This window comes from Mchenga conophoros, linkage group LG8 (genome assembly GCF_057382185.1).
Source record: "Mchenga conophoros isolate Kocher_MC1m ecotype Shallow Benthic linkage group LG8, M_conophoros_male_GT1.1, whole genome shotgun sequence".
Lineage (NCBI taxonomy): Eukaryota > Metazoa > Chordata > Actinopteri > Cichliformes > Cichlidae > Mchenga > Mchenga conophoros.
This window is the reverse complement of record NC_140533.1, coordinates 25642928-25655328: the sequence shown is the minus strand read 5'-3', so window position 1 is coordinate 25655328 and position 12401 is coordinate 25642928. Positions and strand designations below refer to the sequence as shown.

Here is a 12401-nt window from a genome sequence, read left to right as displayed (position 1 = left end):
TTCACCACCTCACAAATGTTATCCTCCCCACTATGAACCAGAATGTTTCAGTTATGCTAAAATATCATCTTTTAAAGCTCAAAGGTATGCGGCCATACCTTGGTTGGTACCATAACCAGTTTTAGCAGCAGATGGTGCAGCTCCACCCTTACAACTATCCCTTAAACTGCCCTCCTGAATGACGAATAGTACCTGGCTACAACGGGTCAGTCTAATTTGAATTAAGAAACACTTGATTAAAATTCTCATCACTATTCAGTAACATTGCTTTCAGCTGTGTTAAAGAATTCTCAGGACTTCAGTTTGAATATTATTATGAGTATTTATTAAGCAATCTCTTCAACCACAGTCAGGTTTATGGATTGAATAAGCCTCGAATGTGAGAGGAATACAGCTCTTAAAAATAAAACAAAACCAAAAAAAATCCCTAATGCGATTAATTTAAAATAAAAACACCATATCCTTATATACAAGAGGATGGGGTGGGCATGTGCAAGAGGTGCATGGGGTTTTGTGGGGCATGTATGATGGTGGGTTGGTACAATGGGAACATCTCTGAAGGTGGGGTAGAAAGGAGGGCGTGTTGGGGCTGGCTTTAGTACATGTAGCCTTTGGAGTAGGGCTGAGGGCCCATGTTTTGAGGGGCTTGTTCCGGGGTGTAAGGCACCCCCTCGTCCAGGTGCGACAGAGGCACTGTGTCCTCCTCGTTGACGTAGCGCTCGAACTCAGCCTTCAGGCTGGGTCGCTGATTGTCGGGGAAGGCCAGGGAGATTAGAGCCTCGGGCTCACAAACGAACTTGTAAACGTAGCGCTCCCCAGCCACCTAGAGAGAGAGAGAGGAGGATTATTTAAAATGAAATACGAATGCATTTGTAAACTAATATTTCACAGTTTCTGTAGCCTCTGAGGGCTGCAGAGACTAAGCACTCAGTATAAGAGAAAATTGGGAGATGTATATAAATATAAAAGTGCTGGAAATGTGTTATATCCACTTTGAACGAGAACACCAAACTGTTTCCTTTTCTTTAGCTATCCAGCAAGACGAGTGCACGAGTATATTCCTATTCCAGGGCGTCAGATACTAACTTTTTGTCTTAAGTTGTCACAGACAAATGCACAAGATGCCTTTTCGGAATATTTGGTGTGAGAGTTTATGTTCCTGTTTTTATGGAGCATCCAGTGTGTGGTGATATTTAGACAAAGGGCAAATCTCAAAATCAGCACCTCTCCAGCCTTTTACTGAGTGAAAACAAAGCAAATCAGTGTATTTAGTGTACTTAGACATAAATCCAGGGGTTCCTTTGCAAACATTCATACGTGACAAGTTGCAAGAGGTCTATTTTTTTAATAACTTGCCAATGCATCAGGCACTGACATTAAGGGCACTTTTGTGCATCTTTGACTGCCCTCTGACAACTGGAGGCGCTGTACTGAAAACCTATGTGGGATTACTTTGGTTCCCAGTAGATTTAGTGCTGGCTGCGTTTTGTACCTTTTGCATGATTCCCTTCTCGTAGTAGTAGCGCAGAGAACGGCTGAGCTTGTCATAGTTCATGGCTGGACGGTTCTTCTGCATTCCCCACAGCCTGGCAACCTGAGAAAGAAGAAATAAATCAGTTAAAAATGTGTTTGCATGCTTTTAAATAGTGTAAAACATAACCTTCCTCAAATTACATTTCAAGAAGATCGAGTCTTTTTGCGCTAATAGTTGGACACAGGTAGTTAATTCCACAGGTTGCCCACTAGAGGGCCTCAGTAGCAAGCCAAACTTCATTCTGCTATTAAATTCGACAGTATCAACATGCCAAGACCAGGGCGAGTCCTCACATGTGGATTCACTTCCTTTTTATGTAACCATTACCACTTGAATGCAACCAGAGTCCCACAGTGTTTGCAGTGAAACAGGAGTCAGGGCGGGTTGTCAGGGGCAGCCCAAAATTTGAACCCTGGGCTGATAAAGCAGCTCTGCCTCTTATAGAAAATGAATGCCTCACATTAACACCCCCCCCCCCCCCCCCACCACCACCACCACCACACACACACACACACACACACATACACAAGGGGAAATAAATCAAGGAATTGTGCAACAGTGGATAAATTTTCTGTTGACAAACACCTTGGATGTAGGAAGAAACCGTAAAGCTTGGGATGGGGGGGGGGGGGGGGCATTGATATTCATGACTCAGGAAGACAGGTTGTATCCCACAGTGGCCCAGCAGCCCCGTTTGATCTCTGAGTGCGCTCTCAGCTCTAATTGCGCTTGTAAAACTCTTACCCCATTCATTTTTAATGTACAGTAAAAAGATAATGGAAAACACAATATAGGCCTGTCTGTATTAGGGCCCACCTAAATGGAGGCGCTCTGATATCCAATCAAACTGCAGACTTAAACATTGCAAAAATGTCTGGACTTAAGAAATGTGAGGAGGTGAGAGAGAACAGGGGTGTTGGATGTTTCTGTGATAGTGCTTGTCCTTCATTTATCAATCCAGTGCGTGTTGAATAATGTATGGGGGCCTAATGGAAGATGGATCAGAAAATAGGCCTATGAGGAAAGTGGCCAAATCCCCCTTCTCATTGAAGGTGCTACCTAGATTACAGCAAACCCTCACTAAATTTATTTAAAGAGTATCCTTATCATATTAATGTCACAATCACTACCAGTAATATCAGTGGACAAGGCCACACAGTAATGTGTTAAAAATAATGCATTTTATATCGCAGTAGTCTTTTTTTCAAACATTTAAAGTGATATTGTTACTGCAGAGAAAGCTCCAGTTAAACTAGAACTTCTTTTAAAGTTACCCAACAAAGTGACATATGTCTGACACTCACTGGATATTAAAGTCTAAGGAACTTAGCAAACTGAAACATAAAGATGTCTCTCTTAAGAGCTAGACAGCCTCTGCATCTGTGTATGGCCATTTTCAAAGATGCATTAAATCTAGTTTATGTAGTGCTGCGCAACACCTTCTGCCTCAGGGTGCTTTAAGGTAAAGACCCTACAACATTTGAGAGAGAATCCCAGGAATCAGACAGTCCCCTCTGAACAAGCACTAGGTGACTGTGGGAAGGAAGAACTCCTGTTTAACAGGAAGAGACCTGCAGCACTGATCGAATGAGCTTCTGAAGGGTTGCCCCTGTACTTCTGTAAACAAAAGTGTAAAAGATGGACATGACTACTGGACCTTAAAAAGTTTAGCAAGCATCGCTGTGCCTTAACCCTTTAAGACCTACCATAGAACCAAGTCCGCCAGAGCTTATATTATATTTTTACATGCTGTAGTGCCATTTTTGGGAGCATTTCAAGTTGCTATACATCAATATAACCATTACAGCCTAAATTTTAATAATATGTCTGCATTAAGTGCATAGTAATTACATAAATTGCAAAAAAGTGCAGTAAACTACCAAAAAATTGAAAATCGTTTTTGTTTTTTTAACATATATTTCTAGTTAGAGAAATTTAAGAGGCTTATCCCTCAAAACTGTAAATACAAAAAAGTTGCACAAAATAGTTTCCCACCACAGGAAATTTATTTTGAGTGTCTTCATAGTTTTATTTTTGAAATACACCAATTTCTATACACTGCAGGAAAAACGAAAATAAATATTATACTGCAAATTTGCAAAAAAACAGCATCTGCATCAAAATAAACTATTTTCAGCAGTGCAATATGTGTCCTAAGCATCCCAGAAACGACACAGAAAGTCATAAAGTCAAAGATAACTTTCAAAAACACCAGTATAGGCTCATGAGGCCCTGATGGTAAAAAACTACATTTCCGCGAAAATGACGCCACTTCCGATTTCGGGCAGGTCATGGCAGACATGTGAAAGTTCGCGCTGACGTCTATTCCAACATAGGAAGTGTTACAAACAGCTGATCGGATCAGCAAAGCGTGTTTCTGAATATTATGTTTTTGTTCCTGCAAGCGCTTTTTATGCAGTTTTTGCAAAGCTATATGTGGAAGGAAACTGTGACTTAGGGCAGGCTGATGGCATAAGATGTAAGTACAACTCCTCCGGTTTCATATGCAAAAAATTTTTTTGCGCTAGCTTACGTGGTTGCAGAGCTACCAGGATTTAAAAATAGTTACGCAAAACAGAGCGTGCCTGCTCCGATCGATTTTAAAGGGTTAAACCTTTGTTCTTTGTAATGGCCAGCAGGGGGCGGCTCTTCTTGTTTCAAAGAATTTCATTTTGTATTGAAGTCTTGGAAACAACCATTGACTCACTTTTACTGGGATGCCAGCGAACTCTTTCCTGATGATTTTATGGGCTTAGTCGTTAGTTTAAATTCATGTGACTACCAGTGATGGTGAAGGACACTGGTAATAGACATGTGATGTGGGAACTACACTACACTACACTTTTCTAAGCAGCCACATCCTGTCTGCTGGTTATAATCAACTGTCAAGTACAAAACAAGAAAAACGGGAAATGAGAGAATCGCTTTCGGTGTGGAAGCCCCTTAATTTTGTTTGCAATTTATGGTCATTCTAATAGTTAGAAAGGATGATCATTCAGACTCTAACCAGAGTAGATAATACCGTTTCAGTTACAAATCATTAGCCAATGAGTGTGTGGTTTCACAGTCTGATTCATCCTCTGTTATCAAATCGGGTTAAAATAGTAAGACCAGTGGGTGACATCATGATGGCTAGCCTGGTCGATTATAGTGCCTACAGACAACGCTTCCCCACCATCTTTGATTGAAGAAAAAAAAAGGTCGTTTACAGTTCAGACTTACCTCTTCTGGTTCAATTAGTTTGAATTCCATGCCGCGGCCTGTCCAGGCGATGAAGTGGGCATTGCCTGGGTCATCCAGAAGGGCCACCAGGAACTGCCAGAGCTGCAAAGAGCCACGGCGCTGGTAAGGTGTACCCTCACGGAAAAGACCACCCCCTTCCTGCTTCACCTCACCTGGACGAGGAATACAGAGGTACTCAGTATGTTTATAGGCGTCAAAATGCTTTCCATCTATTTCATGTAACCAGGAATTTAGAGATGTGTTGCCCTATGTGCACTGTGGTTTATCTCCAGCCAGTTAATGTGATAGTTGATATATTTTCAGCACATTAATGCATCCGACCATTAAGATTCAATCACTAAATTATGGTCTAAAGTACTTCTTGCTGTGCAAACAAGAAACATTTGACCCCTAACAGCCCAAAAGTGGCTTAATTCTAGTAGGATAAGTACATCCGTAGGTCATCTAATCTTGATTTCCCCCCCCCCCCCCCCCCCCCATGTTTGCATACTCACGTAAACCCAAATCCCCATAAATGTCAGCTTGCAGCTAAAAAAGCCAGAGCATGTTGAACTAGAGGCAAATAGAGATAAAAGTAAGGGGCAGTACAGGGCAAAAAGAAAGAAATCAAGCTTACTACTTAGTAAGGTAAATGGACACTGATTGGTGTTTGGTTCTCGGTTGTTTACCAGGTACTTGATATGTTGTACACAGGTGTTGGAACATGAGATGCACAGCTAAGTTACTGCTGTCGTCTCTCAGAGAACTTGCACACTTGACTGGTTCAACGAGTGCTGACGGCCTCAGGCTCTTCACTCAATCTCCCTTAGCATCAATAACCAACAACACCATGGGAAAAGCTTGTTTCTGTGACAGAGGAGCCCTGCCTGGAGGGTACAAGGAAACCAAACCCACTAACTCAGTTTCTGAGGACACCGGGATCCTTCTGATGTGTGTATAATATGATAGACAGTAAGGCAGTAGTTCCCAACTTTTTTTTTTTTTGTACTATGATGTACCTCGGTTTCCAGCAGTTTCATTTTCTGCAACCACCATGACCCCACATTAACCAATTAGCATGCAGATAAAATGGGAAAAATTGGCTTCTGTGTAAGAAAAACTAGACGTTGTTTTACTCCATACTGTCAGTACACTGTGAACATTAAAATGACGTGTAAATAATAATTATTGCTGCTCTGTTCACTTCGATTCTAAAGTGCAATTCACTTTCTGCAGCAAATTTCAAATGTATACCACTTTCTTGCTTTTTGACCATCATTAAACGCATTTCTTTTTCTTCTGCTTAGCCATTTACTTTTTTTTTTTTTTAAATAAACCATTAACCTTTCTTCTCAAACTTGTTAAGGTTCACTAAAATTGTAATAGTTGAGTTAATCCTTTCATGTCCCCCCACAGCGACTGTAGTGATACCCTTGGGGGTACTTTTACTTCTGGCAGAGAATCAGTCATGTAAGAGATTGAAGTAAGTGACTGTGTTTCCTGTGATTTTCTTTTCTTCCTGTTGTCACTAAGTAACACCTGTGTGCTGTGCATTTGAAGTTGTGTGTGTGCATGCAGAGGGGATATGTGGTAAGCAGGCTCACCTTCGAACTTCTCTGGAACCACACGGGAGTCATTTTCAAACAGATACCCTAAGAGACGAGGGGGGAGAATTGTGTCAGTATTTCAAATGGACTTCATCCTGGCACAACAAGGTTGTTCATCTGGAACCAGTGGCAAGCTTTAAATATATTTCAACCAAAATAACTCACAACATTAATGTCCTTTCAGTATACTAGACCTGTGATATCTTATATGCTGAGTGCATCTGAATGAGATTTCAAATTGCCGAAAATGGTCTTGCAAACAATGGTAAAGAAGGGAGGGCTTGTTTTCCTTTTTGCTGGGGAAATAGTGTGCTTTTTCTAAGACTTATGTTTATTCAGGGATTCTTGAGGCAGGGGTGAGGCGAGAGCCTCTGCCAATGGAAACAGACACACCACTGGTTGGCCAATGGAAGCACGCACACTCTAGGCCGGTTAGCCAATGACCGCAGACCTCTAACCAGAGTAGATAAAGCTTTTGAGACAGGGCAGATTGGGTACATGCAATTTCTGTATACTGACATCACTTAAATTCCTTTAACTCCATAATAACTTTTATTGGAGGCCTTTAAAGGGCATTATTGCAGTAGAATGCAAAACATTCACATTACCTTCATTGCCATGCTGGGAGTTTGGGTAGCCCTCATTGTGATGGTAAATAGAGGGACATCCAGGCACATCTGTAACAGAAACAACGAACTACAGGTTAACAAATTGAACCGACATTTAGATTATGGCATAAAGTACCATTTAGAAATCCCTGTAAGGTGTCAAGTCAAATTAAAATGCAAGGATGGCTGCTAATGTGCTTTCCTAAGCACTACCTGTTTGAGAAAAGTGGGTGTATTAGCTGGATTTAGTGGGATCATTGTGACTGCAAGGGCAAATGCTGCATTTATCATATCACTTCTCTTGTCCCTGGTGGTATTTTTAGGCCATGAGCAAGCACCTGCACCAGACCAGAAAAGTGGTACAGTATACAGTGTCTGCACTTTGTCTGGGCACATCGTTGGCTCGCTCAAATCACTGATATAGATTTTACACTGCTCTTCATAAACCTTCCGGCAAAATTCTCTGCAAGTTGGGACAGTTGTGAAGTGCATTTCACATGTAATGTGAGAATATTGTTTTCCATTTCCTGTGACCGAGCCACTAACCTTTGTCTGTGTGTTTTTCTCTTTCTTTGGCTAAGCATACAAAAAAAGGTGACTCATTGCCTATTATAAGAGCTTGTTTGTCTGTTTTTTACAGTCTGTCAACTGTATCAATGAGCCAAGCAAGTGTATAAAACTGAAAGGTGCAGCTCTTTGCCTCTGGCTCTGACCGTGACTCACTCCTGGGGAATGCAGCTGCAGCTCTGCGACTGTGATAAGATGCCACTGGGGAAAATCAAACCTCCATTCCAGAGCAGCGGCGCTCGATCATACTGTAAATAATATGTCTGCCAGAGATGGCAGGCTCTCACCAGGGATTGATGGGTAGACTGGGTGTGAGAGCACTGGGGTTAATTGTCTGCTCCGTGGCATGACCATTCTGCATCTTTGATTCAACACAATAGCAGTGATTAAGCGATGGAATGCCAATTTGTATGTGAAACTACGAGTCTCATTATCTACCCGGCTTTTAAAATGAGACTGTATACTTGCGGCATTTGACTGTTATTGTTCACATTGTGCAAAGTGAAAGAAAACACTGGTGGTGTTTTTTATTACTCGCTTTCCATTACGTGCTTCTGACATCAAAATTTTGGGATAGAATTTCTTACAGTGACACTGTAATTCAGCAGAAAATAACAAATAACTGAAGGAAAGTATGTCTTCAGACCTGCCTGTTGCAGATGTTGCGGCTGGCATGGCTGGGTTTTGTATGCTGCACATTAAGAAGCTCAAGAAGATCAATCGACAAGTATGTAGCATGTACTACTTGATCACTTAAAAAAAAAAAAAAAGGCAATAACAACTGTCCTCAATCATTGCTTAGGAGATTTTTGGGATGCGGTTTCTATCGTGAAGACTCCAATTCAGCTGCCTAAAAGAAACATCATTTTCCATTTAAATGTTTGCAGAATGCTTTTGGATTTTTATTGACGTGTTAAAAGAAAAAGGTTCTTTTAGACCAGCGGTCCCCCACAGACCGGTTTAATGACAAACAGTATTTTCACGGACCGACTTTTAAGGTGTCACGGATAAATACAACAAAATAAAATGATACGACCAAGACACAAACTGTGGTATTTTGTAAATATAATAATAAACGTGAATTCTCGGTGTAATTGTGTAACTTTATTAGGAGCGTCCTCCTGAAGTGCGCCAACAACATTGAGAGTAACATCCTCCTCTCTGCCCCTTAGCGCTCTATGGTCGCTATGGTAACCCGTAAATATTCCTTTCAAAATAAGACACACAACTACAACACGGGAAAAGACCCAGGGAAACCTAGTTAACTACAAAAAACCTGAAAACCATAATTTCACACCTGAGCAACAACTCTCACGGCCCGGTACCGATCCATGGCCTGAGGGTTGGGGACCGCTGTTTTAGACCACCTGAGATCCAGTGACTGACTTTTCAATACAGATGTTAAACACTGCTCAGTAACAGAGAGAGAGAGTACATGTTCTTAAGTGCAGAAAATTTACTGGTAATCACATCCAAGTTTTAGGCCCCTGTCACTTTCTATTATCCTGCACACAGTCCAGTCACTTGTTGTATAATCATCTACAAAAATAAAGATAAACTTTGATCTTTCATGTCAGATCAGCCTCTGGATTGGTTAAAACCCATATCAGAGAGAGTCTTTTAAGGAAACCCCACCAAATAAAACTTGCTCCTCCACCTAGCAGTTATCCACAGAAAAACATCCTTTGGTACTTTCCCCCATTTCTTTCTCAAGGTTGTGTGACTCTTGTCATTGTTACTGTAAAAACAGCAAGTCAAGACAGTCAGAAATTCTGTTTTCTTTGGATTTCAGCCGTTTTCAGCACATGTGGACCGCTGTCAGCCCTCTAGCCATTTTAATACAGGTGAACGAGGATGCTACGTGTTACTTTTCTCGCTCATTTTAGATTTAGGGAGAAGCCAACAGAAGAGCTACTTTGTATACTCGAATGCTGGTAGTGCTTGTTGTTAAAGTGCCTGAGCTGGCTACCCCACCCCTTACCTCCCCCACTCCCAAAGCCCGGCCAGTGAGAGGTTCGAGTTACTGTGGCCACGCTCATTTTTCCATTATGAGTTCATCTGCCTGCAGAAAAAGGAAGCCGCTGGTGCAACATGAAACCCTGGAGCACTCCACCGGGGACTCTAGTCTTTCCAGTGCCCTCCATTTTCTCAATGAAATTCCTCTGCCTCTCTCTCACAGAGAGCGGTGAAGGGAGGGAGCGGGATAAGGAAGGAGGGAGGGAGGGAGGGAGGGAAGGAAGGAGGGAGGGAGGGAGGGAGGGGTGTAGCTACAGCAGAAAAAAAACTTTTTTTTTCTTCCTTTTCACTGCAAAGTGTCAAGGAGGAGTTTTGGAGGCTAAGAGGGAGTTGAGTAGGAGTGCAGATACAGTGAAGAAGTTTGTTTGCCTTTTGGACATTTTGTTCTAGAGTAAGCAATGTACACAGGGGAGGGTTTTCAACCCATTGATTCGCAAGCAGTCTAACAAGGAGAAATGCTCTATATTTGCTGTTTTGAGTCCCTCAAATGCTTTTTTTCCTCTAATATGACCATTAACTGGTTGTGAACTATTTTCTGGACCAAAAGACAAAAAAGATTAGGACATGCCACCCAGGTCTTGGAAATTAATAGAGTAAAAGAATTTTAGCATACTCTTCAATTGTGTCTTTTGGCTCTTGTGCAAAACCTTTACATGCGCAGAAAAAGAAAACACAGTTGTGTCCATGCCAAACAGAGTTATAATCTCCCAGTAAAAAACAACAACAAAAAAAACACTATCATTGTGCCTGCAATGCCTTGTTTGCAGAGAAGGTTTTTTTTATACGGTCCTTATCTCCATCACTATGTAACATACTGGCACAATGTGTCTCACTTTCCCATCTGTTTCCTTCTCGCCTAATCTCTGTGGTCACATCCACAGCATTTCAAGATGGATGAAGTCCCAAATAAAGCTTTTCTCTTCTTTTACATATTTTTCAGTTGAATTTGTTAAACAGTGGAACAAATCTGAATAAAGCATCTGTTACTTTCAAGTCATTTTTTAGTCCACGGCATTGCTTAAGTCCTGAACATTGACATCTTTAATCAACACCCAGTAATTGGGTGTTGATTACTTGGATCACTTAGAAGTTGTCTTAGTGTTGCTAAAATGTTTTTGTTAGCAGAGCAAGTGCTTAAACAGTGTTGTCCTGTTTTTGGAATTCCACCTGACCAATCAGAGCAGGTTTGTCTTTACTGGTGGTCCTTGGACAGGAGCTAAAACGATGCGTTTCAGACAGATGAGTGTCATTATTGCTCACCTGGTTCATAGGTGTAATCTGTGGGCTCCTGCTTGACCATCATGTGGGCTGGTGGGAACCGATGTGGGTGCGAGTGTAACTGTGGGTGTTGGTGTGGTCCATGGCCATGGTTGTGTCCGTGTCCATGCCCGTGTCCCTGTCCACTCACATGACCCGGCCCCGCCATATGGGCTGCCCGCTCATACAGCGGGTCCATGTATTCTTGCTTAAAGCTTTGCTGCAGGTAAGGCATGCAGGGGTCAGAGTGCTGCCGATGGTAGCCAACACCACCACCGCCCCCTGGCCCCCCACCGCCACCCCCACCTCCACCAGTGGTGCAGTGGCCAGCTGGGGCAGATGGCATGCGCTGAAAGGCCTGCGCTGGTTGGGGGAACTGAGGGCACATGGGGTCTCCTGAAGGTCCCTGAAACCTGGAACTGGGAAATGAAATAAGGCAGTTTAGGATGCATTCGTCAGGAGAAATCAACATAATATCCAGAATTCCCAATGGTAAGATTTCAGTGCCGTGTCACCTGGCGTTCATGGGGTAACTGTTGCTGGGAAGTGGCTGGGAGGTGGCACCTGGGTTCATGTAACCAGCATCGGGCCGTCCGGCCGTGGCAGGTTTGGGGGAGTAATGCTGCTGCATGGGAGACACGGGGGTCCCTGGGCAGGAGCTCTTTGCTCCTCCTGCTGCCCTTTTCTGCTCATAGGCACTGTGAAGTCAAATAACACATGAATACACTCATGACAAAAAAAACATCCATGCATGACTACACATGTCACAACAGGGGTGAGCTGTTTCTTCAATGAATACAACAAACAAAGCAAGAGTTCATGTGCAGGGATTCAGTCAATAACGTGTGATAAGAGTTTACATGTGGGTTGACCAACTTGGGCTTGGTCATTGTACACTTTTGTTGAGAGAAAAAGTAAAATAAGCATTTATTTTGTCTTTGGTAAGAGTGGATTGTCTAAATATCTGAGGAGGCAATCATCCTTTTGTGTCACTTCAGAGTTCCTCCCCCACTTTCATACAGCAGAAATTAGTTGTTACGGTTGCCACAAATACTCATTGCTTGAGGTGTGCTTACTCATTGCCCATCATTTAGCAGAAAAAATGCTTATAGCCGCGGACTTGGTTGCACACTTTTGATTCCAGGTCAGCCACACTGGCCCCATTGAGCGGGCAAGTTCACAAAATTGGGAGATGTGATAAAGGCAATTTAAGACTTGCCATTGTCATCATCATGCATGGCAGCGTTTACAAAAGTGATGCAATGACTGCTGGTATACTGCACACTTTGGTGTTGTCTCCCATTTTGTGCAACGTGGGACAAGTCTGTGCCAGCCTGCTGATTCCCCTCCACAGAGATCTCTCTGATACAGATGACACCATCACAGAGAAGTTGTTGCTACAGTTGGAAAGTTTGCAGAAAAATTTCACCACCTTCAAACTTTTCCTCCCTGTTTTGACTTCTTGTATCCTTATTCCAGTGTTGTTCAGGTTTACTACCAGGATTAGACTGCAGCGAGTCGAGCGCACGTCAAGCGAGAGCAGCTCTCTAATGTGTCAACCATAAGCCAAAAACAACACCAAAGCACGAG

General features: G+C 42.5%; 1 protein-coding gene across 1 annotated transcript in view; it reads right to left on the bottom strand.

Moving 5' to 3' along the window:
- Window positions 1-308: 308 nt before the first annotated feature.
- etv4 (ETS variant transcription factor 4) overlaps window positions 309-12401 on the bottom strand; it is a 39164-nt gene continuing 27071 nt past the window's right edge. The window contains exons 7-13 of the mRNA XM_085285218.1: window positions 11327-11509; window positions 10815-11230; window positions 6972-7040; window positions 6361-6408; window positions 4757-4929; window positions 1493-1594; window positions 309-823 (exon numbers count right to left, since the gene is read on the bottom strand). Of these exons, the coding sequence (XP_085141344.1) occupies window positions 596-823; window positions 1493-1594; window positions 4757-4929; window positions 6361-6408; window positions 6972-7040; window positions 10815-11230; window positions 11327-11509 (1219 nt within the window). The 3' untranslated portion in view covers window positions 309-595. The remainder of the gene's footprint in view (window positions 824-1492; window positions 1595-4756; window positions 4930-6360; window positions 6409-6971; window positions 7041-10814; window positions 11231-11326; window positions 11510-12401) is intronic.